Source organism: Trichoplax adhaerens, genomic scaffold (genome assembly GCF_000150275.1).
Source record: "Trichoplax adhaerens TRIADscaffold_5 genomic scaffold, whole genome shotgun sequence".
In the NCBI taxonomy this organism is placed as follows: domain Eukaryota; kingdom Metazoa; phylum Placozoa; class Uniplacotomia; order Trichoplacea; family Trichoplacidae; genus Trichoplax; species Trichoplax adhaerens.
This window is the reverse complement of record NW_002060947.1, coordinates 1903123-1925059: the sequence shown is the minus strand read 5'-3', so window position 1 is coordinate 1925059 and position 21937 is coordinate 1903123. Positions and strand designations below refer to the sequence as shown.

The 21937-nt window shown below is 32.3% G+C and overlaps 2 protein-coding genes across 2 annotated transcripts; one reads left to right on the top strand and one right to left on the bottom strand.

The window, feature by feature from the left end:
- Positions 1-1540: 1540 nt before the first annotated feature.
- Positions 1541-4252, top strand: TRIADDRAFT_37708 (expressed hypothetical protein; the record flags this gene model as incomplete). The annotated part of the gene is made up of 8 exons (XM_002112762.1): positions 1541-1603; positions 2939-3025; positions 3364-3443; positions 3508-3589; positions 3680-3715; positions 3912-3970; positions 4071-4100; positions 4196-4252. The coding sequence occupies 8 exons, from the start codon at positions 1541-1543 to the stop codon at positions 4236-4238; spliced, it is 480 nt and encodes a 159-aa protein (XP_002112798.1). The 3' UTR covers positions 4239-4252.
- A 7552-nt stretch (positions 4253-11804) lies between these two features.
- On the bottom strand, positions 11805-21571 carry TRIADDRAFT_25521 (uncharacterized protein; the record flags this gene model as incomplete). Its single annotated transcript, XM_002112334.1, has 5 exons — positions 11805-11870; positions 12118-12261; positions 14281-14545; positions 17047-17063; positions 21335-21571. The coding sequence occupies 5 exons, from the start codon at positions 21569-21571 to the stop codon at positions 11805-11807; spliced, it is 729 nt and encodes a 242-aa protein (XP_002112370.1).
- Positions 21572-21937: the final 366 nt, after the last annotated feature.

Sequence of the window (21937 nt, the reverse complement as noted above, 5' to 3'; positions counted from 1 at the left end):
GATTATGAAAATTAGTCGCTATTTAGTATTTTTACAATGAATTCAAATACTGAATGCTAATGCAGTATCATAAGTCGTTTAAATAAGTAGCATACTGTATACTCCTTTATGCGATTGATGGTTGTTAGTAACACTAGAAAAGGAGTTACTTGATACGAGATTGAAAGCTACTTTAGTTTGTCCAAGACATCAAGTTTGTTGTGCTCTTGAAGTAGCAGCAATAAACGATGGGTTTACAAATACAATGGATCGATATTATATGCTATATTACCGAGAGGGGTGAAAATTCTATTGGGTTAAAAATTTGAAATCTTGGCGTGATTTATTGTTTTATGGCTTCTAAGGTCAGCAGTTTCACGTAACGTACTCCCTCAACATTTAACTTGACATTTAGATGATGCCATCGTTTCTAAAGGTCCATGGCATGTATGTTTGCAGTTGTAGTTAAATGAAACTACAACAAAAACTAGGAAGTTGGATTGACATTCTGCATGACAATGTTGTGCGATTGAAATTATTTACCAACGACTACATGATCCTATCCAATGTGGCCTCCTCCCCCTATGAAACTATCCAATACGTATTCAGGTTAAAGTGTTGAACTCTTGCAAATTGAAATTTAGTACGATTCATGCTAGCGCTACACAGCGATTTCGCGGGAATTGCAAACTGTTATTCAGAAAGTACAGATTAAAATGATATAATATCTAGGAGACTATTTTAAAAATTTTGCAAATTGAAATCCGGTACGATTCAAGCTAGTGTTCCACAGTGATTTCCGGGCATTGCCCATTTCTAGAAAGAAAGTATATTTTAAAAAAAAACTGTAGGATATTCAGGAAACTATTGGAAAGTCATGCAAATTGAAATCCAATACGATTCAAGTTAGTACTACACAGCGATTTCGCGGGAATTGCAAACTGTTATTCAGAAAGTACAGATTAAAATGATATAATATCTAGGAGACTATTTTAGTAATTTTGCAAATTGAAATCCGGTACGATTCAAGCTAGTGTTCCACAGTGATTTCCGGGGATTGCCCATTTCTAGAAAGAAAGTATATTTTAAAAAAAACTGTAGGATATTCAGGAAACTATTGGAAAGTCATGCAAATTGAAATCCAATACGATTCAAGTTAGTGCTACACAGCGATTTCCCGGGTGATTGCAATTTTGCTAAAAAGAAAGCCTTAAACTATCGAGTATCTAGGCTAGATCGTCTAAACTACTGCAAACTGAAATCTGCTACCATTAAAGTGACTGCTACATTTCTCGATAGGATCCACCAGATGATGATATGTAGCCATTTTTAGATAATGATGATGTCATCTGCATCCGGTCGCCACGGTACCGCAGTACCGTGTAGTAGACTGGTACAGTATTCACATAGGCATTCAACTTTAACTTACGGTACTGTACAGCAGGCTGGAAGGCAGTCCGACTCCCCAAGTAAAAGCCATCCTGCACCAACTACTCGAGCAAGAAAACATCGTCTACTCTTTCCTCCTTTCCTCTCTCCAATTCATCACAACCACTCAAGAATGGATAAGTTAAAAGGCCTGGTTGGCGGCCAAAAGGAAGAAGAGCCTTCATTACTAGCACAGGTGATGCTTGAAAGTAAAATACAAGCTTGTTGCTTGAGTAGACGGCTTGCTACATCAATGTATGCAAGTGATGGCGGTATAGTCATGCTTTGTGGCATCCAATTACTACAGATGGGGTCCTTGAATAGTGCCAATGCAACCGTAGAATACGTCAATAGCCAGTTCTTTGCTATCATATACATTCCTACCTATCATCTTTTTAATCTAGCGTAAGCAAAAGTAGAAGAATAGCCAAGCAAACTCATAGTGTTGTTGGATTTGTACGACTGTATCTGCATCATCAAACCCTATCGATTGTCCTTGCACTAACTGCCTGTTAGCAAGACTCTAAAATAACCAAGTTGTCATAATAAATGGATAGAATTGTATCCAATTATCCATCATCATTACACGAGTCGAAAAGAAGTGTACAGCAAATGAGGTTCTAACTTTCAACACCATATCCAATCAACTAAATTGGATCAAGAAAGAAGTACAATGTAGTTGTCCACTTGCCTACATCCTGTCATACAGATGGAAAAATTGCGGACTACACCTACGGTAGTGTCTAATAGGATCGACCAAGGTAGATCCTTATTAATGGGTATCTTGATCAATGGAATCATCCACTTTTCCAGGTAGTAATAGTATGGAGATGCAAATAGTTTACTACGATAACGAGACTTTTTCTTATCCATTCCACCGCCTACGGTATTGTCTATAGAGAAGGTTTTTGATAATAGCTATCTTGATCAATGTAGTCATCTATTTTTCCTAGGTAATACTGTAATGCTATAAAGGTACGTATAGAGGGTAGATTCTTGTTGATGGCTATCTTAAATGAACGTAGTCATCCACTTTCCTGGGTAAGAATATTGTGGAGATGGAAACATTTATTACCAAAATGAAATAGTAAGACCATTTCTTATCCACTCCACTACATATGGTACTGTACATTCTTGTTGATGGGTATCTTGATCAATGTAGTCATCCACTTTCCTCGATAACATGTTGCAGATGGAAAACATTTTATAAAGTACCTTGTATAGGGTAGATTCTTGTTAAATACAGTATTAAATCTATCTTTCAAGACGCCTTAGATGCATACAAGATTCAGATAGTTAGCTACTATGATTGATGGATGATTCGGACACGAGTACTGCAATTTTACTATAGTATACTGCATATAAATGATAGTGTGAAATCCTTTTAAGGAATCAAATAAACATGCCACTGTAAGGTTACTATAATGCTCTATCAACAATTCAATGTCCAATGGTTACTTACTAAACGAATCTGCTACCGGCTTAGTTAATAATACTATTTAATGATAAAGTTAACGTTATTTTAACGTAGGTATCCGATGCTTCCACGCTAAGTTGGAGTACAAGAATTAAAGGCTTTGGTATTTGCTTTGGTTTAGGCGTCCTACTTTCAATTATTGTAAGCAATAAATATCAAAGTATTTCATGTTCAATACCGTGTACTCTTAGAATAACGAGTAGCTGCGTATTAGAGATGAAGTTTTCTTATACCTGTATAATTAGTAATTTGACCGTTGCTGACTAAATTTACATCACTTTTAATCTAGTAGAGGCCCTTGTTTGAGTATGCTTTACCTTACTGATGGATATACAACAATATACTACTTTATATATATATACAGTACGAATATGTTTGCTTATAAACTACGCACTTTAGAGAACTGTTAAGAAATGACATATATTTTATTTGAACCTTTATTACTACTCTCTAAACGCTTTCACTCTACTGGTTCTAAGGGATCGATCATGCTTTTCTTTGGTAACTTGACAGCATTTGCATTTCTGTACTCTTTTGGTAACATACTCTCAATTGCTAGGTTAGAGTTTATTAATACTTAAATGCAATGTGAAAAATTTTCTCAGCTATATTACTTTTTATAGTACCGTATTTTTGATGGGACCGGTGAAGCAAATTAAAAGAATGTTAGATCCAAACAGATTGATTGCTACCTGTTTAGTATTTGTGAGTAACCTGATATACTTTATGAAAGCACTTTTAAAATATCCAAAATTCTGAACATGGATGATAAATTTGACTCTTTCGGTGATTTAGCTATTTCTCGGTCTAACGCTATGTGCCGCTCTCTGGGTAAGCAATTGATATTCGCTTGATAAAACTTGACACCATTTTTGTGCATAACAATAAGTATCCTACACAAAGACACAGTAAGAATGCTACCATATGTATTACATTGACGGTTTACAGTATAGTATTGATATTAATTAATTAATGTATATCATTATTAAGCTAAGACTTATTATTGGTATGACTTTTAACGATGTAGTGGAAGAAAGCTTTCCTGGCTCTTATTTTTTGCATTTGCCAGTATTTAGCGATGACTTGGTAAGTTGTTTACTTGTTAATTCATCACCTTGATATATCGTAATATGTTTCCAATTGATGTTGTTGTGTAACAATACTTTTGTGCCTGTGTTCTATATAGGTACTGCTTATCATATATTCCTTATGCAAGGTAAGATAATTGCTTAAGTTAACGATCCAGCACTCATTTGTAAATTTAAATTTTACGATAATCTTAATTAATGGTGATATTACAACTTTTTTAAGATCTGCCGTTACGGGCTGCTTTAAAAGCTGTTGCAATGTCTAGTGCAAATAGAGAACTTCTACATTCGTGGAATAACGCTCTCCAGAAGATCAGGCCTAGAAGCGATATTGAATTATCACACTACACAGTTACCAACAAAACTTTTCTGTCATCGTAAAAGTATACCACTAACTGATTTGGTTACACCATATTAGTTTGTGTATAAACATTGTATATCGCTTAAAGTAAATAGCTGTGTAAATTACAGTAGTATAGAATAATGCAATTTATGCTCTTTATTGTAAGTGTGTATTTGATCTGTAATGTAACTAACAGTAGATTACAGTATTCCTTCATAATGGTAATGTAAATGCATCAGGTACGTAACTAATTGTTAAAGATGCATACTCGTATTCTGTGGTAATACTTTACAGGTCCATCATAACAGTCAATGGATTTAAATAATAAAATGAGATTTATGATTAAATTGCTTCCATATCTAACTTATAGACTAATTAGACCTAGTAGACAATGTCATATTACGTTTCTTCTCCTAGATATATTTTCAAGATGCTTAAAATTCCTGAATGCCCTTGCCTATCACTTGCGGATTAACGTAATTTCATTCGTATTAGCACGATTCAGTATTTAAGGTAGACGTTCATTACGAGTATAAATATTCTTTGAGCCGTGTTATTTCAAACAAAAGATTTTATTTGCGTGGTACAGATATCGGAGCTTCATTTTATACATTTTAAAACTATTCTTTATTCACTTTCAATATCTCAATCCTATGCGAACTTAGATATTCTGTGTATAGCAAGTAACTCATACAACGAATTTACACTGTCTTAATTGCTGAAGTCGATCTAGCATATAAAATTAACCCAAGAAAAATTGATTACTTAACGAGAGCTGTTGGAAAGTTAGCATATCTGCTTACGAGCAGGGTTACATGTGCACAGATTTTCTGGTTAGTAAATGGCTAAGGAATTAACTTCGCTCCATATTCCATGCGGACATGAGAGTGTAAGATCTTGATATGCATAGCTCGATACAACAGTAGTAGATTACAAAGAGGTTGTATTTACTAATGGATAAAAAATTCTAGTACACAATATTCTGTAATCATGTTTATTAATAATGCATATATACAGCATTGCAACATAAAAAATATAATATGTTGTACTCCAAATCTGCTAATAAATATAGGTATACCGTATGAATATGTCATAGACTTCCAGATACCTCGAAGTATCTAATAAAAGTCCATGATTTATGTAAAACAATAGCACACGATTGGGTGAGCGTGATCGAATTGTACGCTATTACATAAGGCCATCCCAATTTACAACAATTTTTGACTAGACATTGCTAAAACAGTTCTGAAGTAAATATACGATCTACAGTAAGTAATCAGCTACTTTAAAGTCAGCATGTACGTCGGTATATTCGTACTGGTAATATGTTCCAAAATACTATATCAGAAACAGAGCAATTTATTTCGCCTCTTTTAGATCACTACAGTACTTCAAACAACATTACCTTTTCAATTGACTAAGCTACATATGTCTACAAATTTTTAAATCTATAAGAGGACTTAAAGTTTAAGATCTTCGTAAGTTTATAAATGAACCACTGCGAAAATACTGTGCTATAAAGTAGACAGAAATCATGCAGTATAGTGACATAAAACGAATAGTCTATGCTGGTATTAGATTATTAAAATTCGAGTATTCGCTACTTAAATAATCCTAAGTATCTTCTACGAGTATTACCTAAAATGATACCATTTAAAATAAAGAAAGGAAGATACAGTATTGGCGAGTGGTAAAAGAAAACATGATAGTTTTATTGCTTTTGATAAATCCGGATTATACTTAAGGATTACATCTTAAAAGCTGATTTGAGCTGTTACAAGACTTTCAATCAATCATGACATACCAAGTGAGGTAAATTCAACAACAACGATAAGCATAGCGTTATGTAAGATAATAAAACATCTGATATGAAAGAATGTAAATTTAACAAACGAATGCGCTTTTGTCTTGTAAAATTCGGAAGACATAAACAACTAGTGATCTCTGTAAAACTGCAGAGAATTATAAGGTTTTAAATTTAAAAGCAGCCCAGAAGGAATTTAGTAGTAACAGTTATTGAAAATACGTAAAAGCCAGAACTACATTAAACAACAATAGCATTATTAGTTGATATTGTTGAAAATATCAGCTCTAAATTATAATCATCTAAAGATAGCTACACTCAAATCATATCGACGTGTTCGAAATGTTTCTATATATCCACGATGAATACTGCAAATTATATATATACGTATTTTAATACAGATATTGGAAGGGGTACTTGACAACCAATAGTACTAAATATGAATAGCATACATTAAGCTTTGAGTAATATATCACAGAACAACTATAAAGTTAGAATAAACCTTTCTCAATGAAAATTTCGCTGATTACATATTACAGTTGAAATCTGAAATTATCCATGTATTAAAATTCTTTTAGTGATTAAGTTCTATCTTAGAATGACATGCGTATATTAATTTGGATATGACAATAGGATAGAAACATCCAGCAGTATGCCTAAAAGTATTGAAAAGTGCTGCATGCGTTTTATAGCAAATCACTTCGATAAAGAGCTAAAGCTTAATGGAAAGTGAATGACAGTTATCAATAAGCCAATTACAAGTTAACAATTTCTCTAAATTCGACAAGATCAATGGACCAAAAACTGTTTATGTTGCCAGAAAAAATTGAACTTATCGATAAGTGAAAACACCAGTTCTAACAACCAGCATAACATAATACATCTCAAAATGCACATAGTAGTCTACGTGTATTTCTGACTAAAGTATCTGCAATCTCTTATCTTTCTTTGCATTAGATAAATGGATTGAAATAATGCATTACATGTAAAACTTTGAGCTATTAAAATTAGCCTTTGCAGCTAATATTCGGAGAATAACTATAATATTTGAAAGGAAATGAAGCATTAGGTCAGTCAATGTTTATGGAGAAATAATATAACGGCCAAGTAATTCATTTCTAGGTTAACGTTGTATATCAAGATTTTTGTGATAGCTAATAATTAACAGGTACCGGTTTTAAATTAGTTTTAGACAAGCAATCGATAGATACACACGTATGCAGGGGAATTCACACGCAGTTAGATGTGGCGACAGTTAGAGCAGTGGTTTTCTAAGTATAATCATTATTTAAAATGATCCACGAAGTAAATCATAACGATATACATATTTTGATATATATATATGGTTGAATGTATACACTAGTATATGCTGTATATACATATATAAAACAAGTCGTAACTCCTTCATTATGATGATGATTAATTATAATTTATAATGATTTGCATATTTTTATGTAAAATCCCTATAAAAGGTTGCAGGGGAAAGAATAAGTTTCATCATTGTAGTTGGTGATGAAAACTTGCATTCACTTCTTTGCCATGACAAATAGATCTTAAATTTACTCTTCGGAAAAACTTCAAATTTTTTATATTCGCTTTTTTAAACTTGATTAGTAGAATAGTTAAATGTTACCAGCTTAGGTCAGTTAAGGCAAAAATGAGAATAGTAGATGTTTGTACTTTGCTACTTGTTTGATAGGATGTAGAAAGTATGCGCATGGAGTATTTTGCTCATCGGCTTACTTTCTTGATATTACAGTGAAAATTTTTTACACTTATTAAACTTGTGGCACCATGGAATTCCAAGATGCCATAGTATGAACAGGCATAGCCGGTGGATGTGTATAAAGATGTCCGGTTTCACCGGAACCACTTTCGTCATTGATATCTTGTATATGGGCATTACCGTACATCCCTGATCGTGCAATATGGCTAGCATTGATAGGACTATTGGAGCTAGAAACATGTCCAGCGCTAGCACTAGAAGCTGCTGCAGCGGCCACCGTAGCTGCCGTTGCAAATGATGGATGTGAATTAAATTGGGCTCTCGCTGCTCCTAATGGCGTTGATGTCGACGACCATAAACTAGGAGGTGGCCCTGGCAAGGCAGTTGGCGACGGCAACATGGGTGGATTAGGACGAGATCGCCCCCAGGGATCTGTCGGGGTGCCAACATTAGCAGCTGCTGCACTTTGTAATAACATCGCATTGGCGTCATGATCAGTAAGGTGGCCGCCTAAAATTGATTATTGTATAAGGTTTGACGTAAATAAGACAACTTTGAGATTGAATCGAATTGAGGGAGTATTATCAAACTAAACAACTTAAAACAGCATCATTTTGCTATGTCGCATAATTAAAATAATAAATAGCAAGCTTTAGGACTCAGCTCACTATTTATTCTAAAATTGATTTTTATCGTTGCTCTTAAACTTTTTAAAAATTCTTATATTGTAGATCTCCTTCTGAGAAGAAAATTCTATTGATATTATGCTAGATTAACTTCATAAATAATATCATTATACAATACCAAATTTTTATTAATATTATTAACGATGGCTGTACGATGATGAACATCACAATAATGTGATTTCCTGCACATAATTGTCGAAGTAGCAGCTCAATATGCGCGGCATTAAATTAAGTTTATTCCTAATGCTATCATACGCGTATATTTCAAGTCTTCGCTGTATTAGTTATTGGGAAAATAGATTTACTAATATATCTAATGGCCTCTAATTTTGATATTATCCAATTGTGTGATAATATTTTCATTGAACGAATTGATACTGAGTCTCAAGTCTCTGACTCTTGGATCATCATGAAAACCTACTTATTCATTTAATATATCTTAAGGTCTCTGGCTTTAATATCATCAAATTGTAATTATAAGTATGTGATTGAAACAATCTTTTTTTCAACTATTTCTACATATAAGGTGGTAATTTTTATTAGTTTTGTTGATCCTTTTACTGCATTCTGTCTTTGAAGAATGAACCATAGTAAAGTAACTTAGTAAGTCTATTTCTTATGTTATTTACTGATATTATTAAGTAATGGATCTAATTTATGCTAATGAACAAATTTCGCCATGATACTAAGGTCAATGTACACCCTTCAATTAGACAATATAAAACAGTCTTCCACTGCAACATGCTTAATCACTAAAAACCTGAAGTTCTACTAAAATTATTAAAAACAGAATTCAACAGGCATTTCTTACAAGATGTCTAGTTCAATTATTTCACTTTTCTTTCGAATAATTTCGCCAGTAAAAGTATAACATGAGAAATATTCATCCGAAAGATTGAATATGATAAGCAAATTACTAGTTTAATTTTTCTCATAATCTTCAAAATAGCGCCGATAAAACTCCAGTATAGGCTAGTTTAAAATTCATATGAACAGGAAAGTTTTGTTTTAGTCCGCTTAAGCTTCACTGAGCAAATAGTCATTAGCTTGTTATCTTCCTACCCAAACCAAATAATTAAAGTAGGCTGACTTTGTTTATTTAGCTGATTGACAAGCAATCAGTTAAAGTAAACAAATAAAGTCAATGATTTCGCGTGATCTCTATTTTAATGGCTATTTTATCCTAATTAACACATACACTAATTCCACCTTTAGTCACTAATTTGAATCAAGGTGGGAGAAAATTTCAATACTATCTTCTATATGAGCTAGTGAGAACGAGTTTGATCATGCTAACGAACGAATCTGTCATGGAAGAGCAAAAATAACTATTTATCTAATTAGATATCACATGAAAGGACTCGTAAGGTGTATTCCAAGTCCAATTTCTTATAACTGTATCACAATTATTGATTACCATTTCATAAGTAATTTAAAATAACAAACAAACACATTCAGACAGGGTAGTATGACATATAGTTCTGTCTAATATCACGATGGATAGCTATTAACAATATAGCTCTATTCTGCTCTCCATAGGTCAAAGACATATTAGAAATAGCAGATGGGATAATTAGGAATAAATCATACTATCACAATCGACAAAGATTGAGATTTTAGCAATTTTTTGAAAAATCTTTTTTGCTGTTAATTAATAAAAGTCCCCCCAAAATTAAAAAAACGGTGACGAATTTATCAAATAAAATTTCAATTTAGCGCGATATAGCCTAGCATAAGTTTCATCCCTATAGTGCAAACTACTATAGGGATTCAAATACAGGACGGTTAAAAGTCAGAACTGTAAGATTGATCTACTACGCTTAAAAGTACAAGTATAGATCTCTTATGCTAATTCGCTCTATAATTAGTTATTTCCGCTTCAATATACTGCAAATCAACTGGTCAAACGTAGCAAATGCATGGAAACCAGTGACCTCAGAATTATTAGATTGATCTATTGCGCTTAAAAAATGAAAAGATAGATCTCTTTTTGCTGATGGATTCTAGAATTAGCCATATCTTCGAAGTAATGAATTATAAATCAACTGATCAAGCGTGATAAATTGCATAGAGGCTAGTAAGTATGGATACCCTCGCTTCAATATGTAGCATCATCTTAATTAAAAGCTTCTAATGCTAAAAAAGTTCTTTGTGAATGTATATGACATATACACTCGTAATATCGAAGTGAACTCATGAAGATCCCCAAAAATATATAGTGATTCAAACTACTATGGGATTCAATATAAGGTTCAAAAATATTAATTATTTCCTAGTTTGCAATAAATAAGCATATGACTAAGAAATAAAAGGATATACTGTAGTGAAGGGTTAAAGCAAATGGCCAATTACAGCAATGAACAGTAACAGAATTATAAGATTTCTTCAATATCACGTCAAGAAATGCTATACTAGAATACTACTACCGTCGCCAGTAAGTGATTCTATAATTATTTTCCCGTCATTATTTGACTCATCCATTGCATAAAAATAAATTTTGATGATGTAATAATTTTATTATCGCTTGCCTGCATAGGGTGATGCCTGATGATATTGTTGAGGATAGCCTGCAGGGCGAGAATATGGCGAATATCGCTCTACGGCAGGCATGCGATGATGTGGATGAACACCTGTTTGCAATGACGGAGGTTGAATGGATCGAGGTGTACGACACATTGGATTAGAATTTGGTAAGTACCAACCGCCATTAACTGTATTATGAAAGGCAGAAACAGTGTATATCGGCATTAAATTATAATTGAAATACTTGGCTCTATTCTGCATCCTCTGAATATAATTTTATAATTTTCTCTTACAGTGAGGTGGATATGCAGGTGCTCTCAATTCATGGCTCTTTTCTTCAGCTTCTTTTTGCTCAGCTCTATTTTTAATAGAAATAAAATTCCCCTTTTTTTAAATTTTCTACAATATATTTGTAGTTCTGCATTAGCTTTGGAAGATCTAAGTCTATTGTGTTTTATAAGATGTAAATTTAGACAAATCAAGATATATTCTAGACATTTTTATATGTTAAAGCTCAGAAATACGCATAAACTATATCTACACTACATATATATGCTTAATTAGCTAAAGAAATTTTCGTTTATCCGTGGTTATTAGGATTACAAAGACGCTGATTACTACGGCACCATAACAATATCTATTTCTGGTACTTTAATTAATAGATTCAATAATTAGTTTTTTTAACTCTTGTGCAGTATAAATAGTCTGAAGTCAAGATAGCAATAATTTATTATTTAACTAGGCAGTCATTTACCTTTCCTTGGCATCCAAGAACGCTTTAGCGAAAGGATTATACTTGATTTTTAAGGCGGTAATCTTGAAGGAATAATAATATCGAAGGGTTAGTAACTATATAGCTCAAAGTTTAATTATATAAAAATACCAGTATTAAAAATGGCGAGCAGGTCAGAAATATACCCGTCACAAATGTAATCTCGACTGCTTTACTTTATAGTTAATAAATTAATATCACTTTCTAGCATTCATTAGTTGAAATCAGGCATAAGGAGCATGGCGATAAGGGAAATGATTGGTCATTTCGAAATATCAGTAATTAACATACCTCTTCGTTTTGGTAGGCTGTCACCGCAATAAATTGAGTTTCAGGGAAAGAATGAGCAGTAATTGTTTTATCGGAATCTGGAGATGACCCAACTTTAACAATGTGCAGCCGAGGCTCATATTTATGCAATGAGTTTAGCATAATCTTTGCCGCAAGAAAAGATATCATTAGAATTTGGTAATAATCACTTGAGTAATTAAAGTGAAAGAAATACGTGCAGAGTGAAAAGTCGATTACGAATAAATAAAACATTCCTGATTAGAAAAAAAATAAATTATAAACGAATAACAAAGGACTAAAGTTAGATATCTTCAAAAATTTTGCATGGATACATATGTGATAGAAGTACAACAGATCTAAGCTGTATCTTAAGTGTTGCGGATAAGATACTCGTATGCTTACATATGCGAGCTAGTTACAATATGATCAAGTTGGAAATATACAGTTTGGTGCTTAATGCTCTTCAAGCATTAAGATGAGTTGTACTGTTGTTAAATGCTAAAGATTATGAACTGCTACTATCGAATTTGGGTGTTTCAAGGGCTAATAGATGGCTGATATTTGTAAGTTATATAACTAATTTTTAATTCCATTTTTATTTGTACTCGTAGAATCGATACGGTATATAGCTGTCAAATGCCAAAGGATTTCTATTCTAAGTCAAAATCATAAATCGACCGCATTTAAAGGTGAACATTTTTACCAGTGCCTACTATCTACTGCATCGGTAATAATGTTAGAAATCCGGAGTGAGGATTTTCTCTACAAATTAGTTTTGAGTAAATAGCAATAGACAATGTACAATTAAAAATGATATAATCGAATAGTAAGAAAGTAAGTCGCTTAAAATTGGTATGCATATCACAGAGTTTGTCATTCGAATACGATATCACAATGAGACTCTGAATTATATATTTAGCAAATGTCTACACAACCATCTAAATTCCTGGCATGAATAAATAAATTGTTTAACAAAATCTAGATAATTTAGTGATGTAGCATTTTAGATGTAAAATGAAAGTATCATGTCTATTATTCTGCAATATACCACATTGGCAGAATATATCATAGACAATATTGCCGCAAGGCATAATTTTACAAAAGAAAACGTACGTATACCGGAGATAATACTTATCATATCTATTATAGTAACCTATAACTCAAAAATTCAATTTTTTACTTTGAATATTTTGATATAATTTTACAGTTACATAGCATTGGTTATAGGCATAGTAGTGTAATGACTGCATTGGCTTTTAGAACTACGTCCTCTGAATATAATATACGCCCATAAAACGAAATAGTTAGTAGAAAACGTCGAGCGAATGGAAAATAATTTCTTGTTAATTTAGTGTGAATCATTTTCGAATAAATAAATTAATGCAGATCGATTATCTCTTAGACCGTACAAATTAACCTTTTCTCTGAATTCATCATTTATCTTTCTGGAAAAATCTAGAAACAAACGGCAGTAACGAAAAGGACTGATTCTACTGACAGAATTAAATGCTAAATAAAGTGGAGTAAATAATAACCAATCTTTAATAAATGACTATTGAAACAAATGAAGTCAATTGGACAGTTTTAAATTTCGTTTAAAGGTTATTAAATCGTTGAAAAGAAAGCGCCTAAGAGCGATTTCATGTCAGTAATGAAATTATCAGGGTCGATGATATATTAATTGACTTTGGTAATTGCACATTACTTACACAAATAGCAAAGACAATAATTGAACTACGTAAAATCCGTAATAGTAGCCTTTGTTTTCATGTCAGCTGGCATTAAAATTGCAACTTTAGGATGGTGGATAAAAATTCAATAGATAAAAATCGTTCAATGCAACCAAAAATCGTTGCGCATATCGAGTTGTTCAATATTAGGGAATTGTTAATCTTTGTGTATTTATTGACGACGGATATCTACGAATTTTTTCGGTTTTATCAGTATATGAAAACAAAATATTGATTGTGTAGAAGGGCTAGAAAAAAAGGACCGATCCATATAGTACAGAGCGAGCACCCAGCAAATTGAATAATAAAACATCCCTAGTCCTAGTATGAACAAGGCGTAATCTAATCTACATTTGCTTCGATCTCTAATTTTATAGGATGGCAATCAAAAGTTGTCATCACATTAGTAGAAGATGATATTATATAAACCAACCTGGCCGCCGCCATTTGATTTATTGGTTAATTTTACTTTCGAAAATGAAACTGGTTGTTTCATCCAATGCGATCCAAAATTAGGTGAATCTGGATGGATGTAAACGAAACTTGGTGGTGCAGGTTCCGGCTTACCACCAGGAATCCATTCACCATTAACATATTTCCAACGATGATTATCAGCGGCTACAAAGTCTAACAAGAATGAATACATTGCATGGGGATCGAGACCACTTATTTGAACTTTGAGTATAGGAAACATTCGTCTAGAAAAGGAAAAAGATATAACGATTAATCCAATACATTATGACAATAGTAATATTATAAAACAACATTATCATGCCTATCTGATGAATATAATCCACTGTCATTATGGTGAAATATAGGTCAAAGTCGAAACTGAGCAGGTGAAGTTTTTCAATAGATTGAAGATAATAGTTGCATATGAATTCAAACTTTGCCTATAACAATTTATACAATTTATTTGAAACATTGGCTACCAGCTGAAGGAAATCATTGGCGATATTGCTTGTACGTAGCTTCTGATTTCAAATTTTATAAGTAAACTAATTAATTGTTTTTAAGCTCTTTTTAAAGCTATAATTAGTGAATGTGTCATCCAGCGACTTATTCATGTCTGTGAAAGAATTTCAACCTGAATCGAGTAATGGTTATTTAATAAGGTGTAATAAAATTTTCTAATGGCTTAAAAAGCGACATAGGCATAATCTTAAGATTCCAATAGTTATAGTATCGACTTTAATTAAAAAAACGTATATAGATATCGCACATTTCTCGGTAATTGCAATAATAAATCGTGAAATGGAGTTCAATTTTGCCGACGTTATTCATATAAGATGAAGAGATAAGATTGTATGGTAATCCTTAATCATATTGGATCATATTTGATATAGCTAATACCAGTAATTATTATTTCATCTTGTAATATTACAAGAAATTTCAGCTTTTTAATATTACGCTATTCTATGAAATTAATCAGTAGACGAATTGAAAACAATTGTTACTATTCCATTTTACTAATTGAATAATATCGCTACATAATATAGAGATTGTTGCTTGTCGATAGCGCAATTAATAGCGACCGTTATACATTAAGCATACAAAAATGAAATTTAGTATTGGATGCAACTTGGAAGTAATCATTGTCTTCAATGCAATGCAAATAATGAATCAATCCACTTTTTGTTATAATATCAGTAATAATGCTATAATTGATTTCTTATTTCATTGAAGAAAATGAAGAGTAGGTATAATCATGTTCCAATTAAAAAGTTATCATAAATTCTCCTACTATAGGATTAAAATTTGATCAGGAAGTTACCACTATCCAGTGATTAATACACATTAAAGTTTGCAAATTATAAACTATCTAAATGCTAGAATGGTTAAACGCATGAAGCTAAGACTGATATTCAATATTGCAGTCGTTGAAGGCTTCAGTAACTTTATCAGTATTACTAATAAAAGCAACACTTGCAATGCTATTAAATTTCATCAATATCGAATATTGATTGCTTACTACATCTGCTAGCGTAAAATTCCTGCGGTATGTAGTCGAAAGATTACAATAGAGCAGTTTAACACCTACGGTCATCTATAATATCCAACATACAAACTGTATCATCATTTGTACTAGTTTAATCTCACTGAGATTTATTTACTCTTGTCATAAAATGAAACTGTTACTGCATCTATCGCAAATTAAATAGAACACTTAAGCATGGACATTATTTGGCATTGCAAGATTTACTTCATTAAACGATAGATGGAAAACTTATGATGCAAACCCTCGCTTAAATACTGTGCCATTCCACCCACTTGCTTACTAATTTTATTAACGATGAAAGTAAAATAACTTACAGTATTAAGACTAAAATCAACGGCAAGAATAATCTCAATATGATTAATTATAGATTAATTTTATTTATTTATTCAATATTAGTAGTTTAAAATTACTTCAAATTTTACTTACTAATATGACAAACTTAAATATTCGTCAATTTTGGCTACTAAATACGGTACATTTTACTTTGATTTATTGATATCGACCTGTAATAAACCGGTGTGATATTTACTTGCTCTGTTTTAATGGCATTAAAGTCATAGTTACAATAGTCTACGACCAATTTTACTTCCAATATCTTAATATAATCCTACTTGGCAATACTATTAAGATGGTCGTTTAGATGAAGAGAAAATAATTTAATATAGAAAAAATGAAATCATTTTCAATTCATTGTATGACCACAAGATCGTGATAGGTTTGCATTCAAATTAGATACTAAAGGAATAAAGAGCTTATGGAATAGAGGTGAATTTTCTACAATATTGTCATTTGTATCAATACTAAACGTGGCTACAAAGGATTGAAATTGAAATTGAAATTATTTACTTCCACATTATAAAGATAGAATAAATCTGATCCTTTTGGCAATGTTATTCTACCTTTCTGGTCGATTTACTGTAAATGTTATGTTGAAGATCTACTTTGTTATGATGTAATCTACTGTAAGATTGCTGTATAAAAGAAAAACAATACTAAAATAAGACATCGAGTTTTTTAATAACATCATTACTCAACGCCAAGAGTAGCAATTAGCAATTTGTCAAATGATAGAAAAAAAGTACGACTAAATTATTGGAAAATAATAATAAGGAAATAATAGGAAAGAAGACCAATTGTATTGCAACTTGAATAGAATGGACTTGTATTCGATTATTATTACTATGCTATAAATGAACTCACCTGCCCGATTTGGTCACCTAAGTAGGATTAGAATATCCATCCATTTGACATAGAAATGATGGCGCGGCAGAAAGCAAAGAAGAAAAAGTACTCGTTAGATATTTACGGTACTATCATAGGAAAGCATCAATTCCAAGAATACTAAAAATAAACTTATAGTAAAAATAAGAAAAAGTGTTGTTCATGAATTCATAAAACATTGACAGGTGAAATCAATGCAAAACAACCTATTGATTTCTTAACTTGATCAATATCCATGACTAAATACTTGAATATTTCATAATAATACATTGGACTATCGGATTTGTTAACTATCGCCGATACTGTTATCGAATTCAACAAGACAGTATCTTAACCTACTGTTTTCTCTAACATCTACAAGATAAATGAGAAAAATAGCTATGACTAAACTTTTCTCCTATTGATAACCTTCATAACGATTGCGACTTTTGCATGATTATTTCTTTTAAAATATTGTCGCGCGGGCGTCTAATTATAAAAATCATTTTCTAAATAAGGATTTAGTATTTAGAATCACTCTGGAGTGATTTCAGTATTCCTTCTCCTATGATAAATTCGCTTAGAGAATGGCATTAAATCAATAATATCTGGATGTAATAACGTATTCAAAATTACAATTGGGGTAGTTGTATGCGGTAGCGAAATATTATGGTACTGTTCTACCGAATGGATAGCAATTTTATTTCGAAAGGCCCCTTTAAGAAAGATAGGGTCTTAGTTAAAAGTCAGTTGTTAGTCACCTAGGTCAGGATGGATAAATATAAGACATGCATGATGATCAAATGGACAAGAAGATAAACAAAACAGTCTTCTTAAAGTACACTATTTTACCGGCTGGACCGTGTCATCTTTAGACAGAATTTTGACAAATTAATCGTTAGAATTCCATCGAATCTCGTCGATGTATTTATCGCATAGACCGCATTCAAAATTAAAAATAAGGCGATGAGATTAACTCACTATTCCTTAAGATTCCGATCTGGCGTAAATTAAGTTATAAAATCAATACAGTCCTAATCTAGTTCTAGCGTACTTTAGCAATAAAATCGGCTGCTAGTAATACTATGCTTAGCTCGAAATAGGGACAGCAAATTCGATTTCTTGACTAGAGTGTGTACATAGAAGGCCAGATAGATGATATTACACTTAGACAATGATCCTAAATTATCATCGGTGATGTGGAAACAATGGAGTAAAGTAGCAAGTAGATCTTCTTCCCTAATATTTTTAATTATTCAATTTTTAAGGTGTAAGTTGAAATTGGCCTTAGCTATGACTATAATCCTTTTTGTACGTAGATAAGATTCTCTTTAGTCTACCCTATTAAACTCGATTTAGGTCTTGAACCGTCTAAAGGCACAAGTCTAAAAGTTATAGAAGTCAATCAGTAATAAATCATCCATTTTGATTAGCAATGGAACCTGCATCAAATTAATAATCAAATGATTTGGAGACTATTGAATGTTCCCTTGATTAATTATTAATGTGATTTTGATATTTTCGCATAAGGCAATCTATTCATGTTTCTCTATACGGAAATTGGAAAGGAAATGAATTTTGATTAAGAATAGAACTTGCATCAATTGAATAAATGAAATAATTTAGGAAATACTAAATATTCCCTGTGCTCTTGGTCTAATTTGAATATTATTTCTCATGCGCACATCAATACAGATTCCTTAACGCGAAAAGGGTGCTTAGCCCTATGAAATAATGCTAATTGGTGATCGCAAGCCCATAACATCCATCATGATCAATTTTATAAACTATCATTGAAACCCTGCTTGGCCGATACTATCGTTTTGGCTCGATCAAATTCAATTCGATCCACTAAGTGATATTGAAATGAGGATAATAACTTTTTTCCCCTCTCTAATCATAGTAATGGCTATTATACAATTGTTACAATTTTAATTTAATTACAATATTGCCCACATCGACAATGTTGAGCTTACTGCATGAAACAATACACAAACTTGATTCAAGGCGGTTAAACCTTTGTATGACCATAGATGGCTTAATTGTTTCAATTTAGTATGTAATTTTAATTAAACTTTCCTCTATAGATAGAATTTCTACGCATTTCTTACCGTTGTATTTGTACAACTATAAATTTTATCTTTCTATTCTTTTACATTGGAAGTGGAAAATTATAATCCATTTATGACCTTGATACCTTGAACTACAGTCCAGACTCCAAACAACCGTTAACGTCCTACCTTTCTGTCTAGGACAGACTCTCATTTTTGAATATCATGGTAAGTAGAATAATAACAATTATGGTCGTCAATTTTGATTCATTAATTAAGTCACGTAATTGAATTTTTGGCTATCGCTATCTAGGTGATTGATAGTTATCTTTCCCATTAGCAATACGGATTCTATCAAAGCTATCCTTAATGTTTTAGTAAAGTAATGTAAAATTAGAGTTCTAGATTGGAATTTTCTTTCTCAAGTCTGGCAAGACATATCAATTAAGCCAACGTAATGCAAAGGATAAAAGTGATTAATGATGATGAATAATTCTTTTCATTCTATGTAAGATGGAAGCTTCGGATGATGACTAATTGCCTGCTTAAAGGTGATTATCTATAATCACATAAGCTGGAATAAAAAGATTAAGATCGAATCTCGATAAGATTTCTTTAAAAAGCAAAGGATTACTTTAGCTCCCTCGCTCGACAAATAAAAAATTAAAATAGACTGCTTTTTAAATTCATCATTCAGCTGGTAACTCATCGTTCAAGCTGGTAAAACGTTGTATCTTAGCATGAATATTTTGCGATCCCTTCCTCCTTTTTCAAATCCCTTAGCAACGTCTGTTTCAGGGTATGAATATAATTAAGAAATGGGAAGCTATAGACCAATTATTGAGTAATCTTTTATCTATCCTGATTGAATTGTTTTAATCTCTACCCTTGCTATTTATTCTCTTGTGGCCAATTCCTTTCATTATCGCAATCATTGACTTATAATGCAATATGGTATATAGAGTAAGTTGGCAGAGGATAACATGACGCCTTCAGGCATTAAGAACTTCATCAATTCTATTTTATTGCCTGCTCAATTATCTTTATACGGCAGGAAATAGATAGCGAAAGAAGAAATTGTTACTTGTATTGACCACAATAGTATCCATTTTCATGGACTATTCATATGCAACTTTTCTCCCTTCTAAGTAGATTACCGAATAGATCTTGGAAAAATATTTGACCATTTTAATCTGCATGCCAAGCATGTTAGGCTCAATTAATTAAGGATCAAAAAAGATCATAGGCCAGCTTGGCCACAAAATCCATTTCTAAACGGATCGGATTATCTTACTATAAAGTAGAAGAGTAGTATGGTAAAATTTCAGTCTTTACATCAATATCTTTTCACTATCGCTCTCGAGGCAGGGTATGACTTGTTTGTCCATAAGAGGATATAACACGAATGTTGCTTACAAGTAAAATGTCTAGAAGGAAATTCCTGCTGTTTACGTTCAATCGAGTTGAATTTGAAGCCATAGTACTCTTTCCTTCTGACAATTCACTTCAATATACGAATAGAAAGTCAATAACGATGAACATTATTGGCTCTACGACTACTACCAACAGTTTAAAGTATAAATGAGATAGAAAGAAACTCCGTTTCTTTGGGAAAATCAATATCAAGCATTCTTTATGGTAATTTAATCTAATTTAAATTTATGCACTCCCCGTAATTTAGTGTCTGGTCGAGATTCAATTTTACTGTCTATCATTTGAATGTGTTAAATCCGTAGATGGGTTCGAAGTGCCGATGGGGGGCATCAGGAGACGCTTGGTCGAAGATCAATTTGTATCTACACTGTATAAGATCAGGTCAATAATGTAATGTACAGAAATGATTGGAAAAATGTAGCGCATTTCATTCTATACTATCAATCAATCAATCAATCATGATTTGAAGAAATAAAATTATTAATAAGGCCTTCAAAATAAGGTATTGACTGCATCAAAAAGAAAAAAAGAAAATTGATAGTAAAACATAATTTTCAACTTGTTTCTGTCCTACCATGACAACTAAGTTACATGAACGACGACTGATTAGATAAAGTAATTAAGATATACGATATAAAAAATAAAACTTGATCCACGCGCATTAAATATTGATTATTGCTATATGAATTTTTTTCCCCCCTATGTGTGCAGAGATCGAGGCTATTCTATGCATGCAACAGGAATGATAACCACTGGATCATTGAATCTGTGTCCAATAATCCCTAGATTGATTTTGTACTTACGATCATTTCGTTGGTTAATTTTCGAAATCGTTTCCATAAATCGATATCTAACAAATTGACTTTAACATTAGCATCGGAATCGATATTTTGATTACGATTATTGGATGCTGGTGTGGTGGAAGTAGCAGCACCCTTTTTATGGCTTGTGTTTGTAGCGTTAACATGATGACGATGATTACTACCACCATTCGCATTTGCAGCTGCAGCAACTGCAGCAACTGCAGCAGCTGTCGCCATTGTTGTTGCTCCATTGGTGTGACTATGATTCGCCATCAAACTAGGTTGTTTTTCATCATCAGACGATTGATTACTGACATCATTTTCGCTAGCCGACAATAAATTAGTGACAGAAAAGGACGAAGTTGATTTCATTATTTGATTTGACATTCACAAGCAACGACTGGTTAAGACTTATCAAGCGCTTGATTTGGAGTGGAGAATTCATAGAGGAGATAGGAAGAGAAAAAAAACAAATGGTGTAAATTATCATTTCATAAAAATGATTATCAGCCAGAGTAAGAGTGAGAAAAAGCGAGTAACAAAATCATGAGTTATGTCTTATTTTCTACGTTAAAATGATTAACATAGAAAGAAAAAAAATAG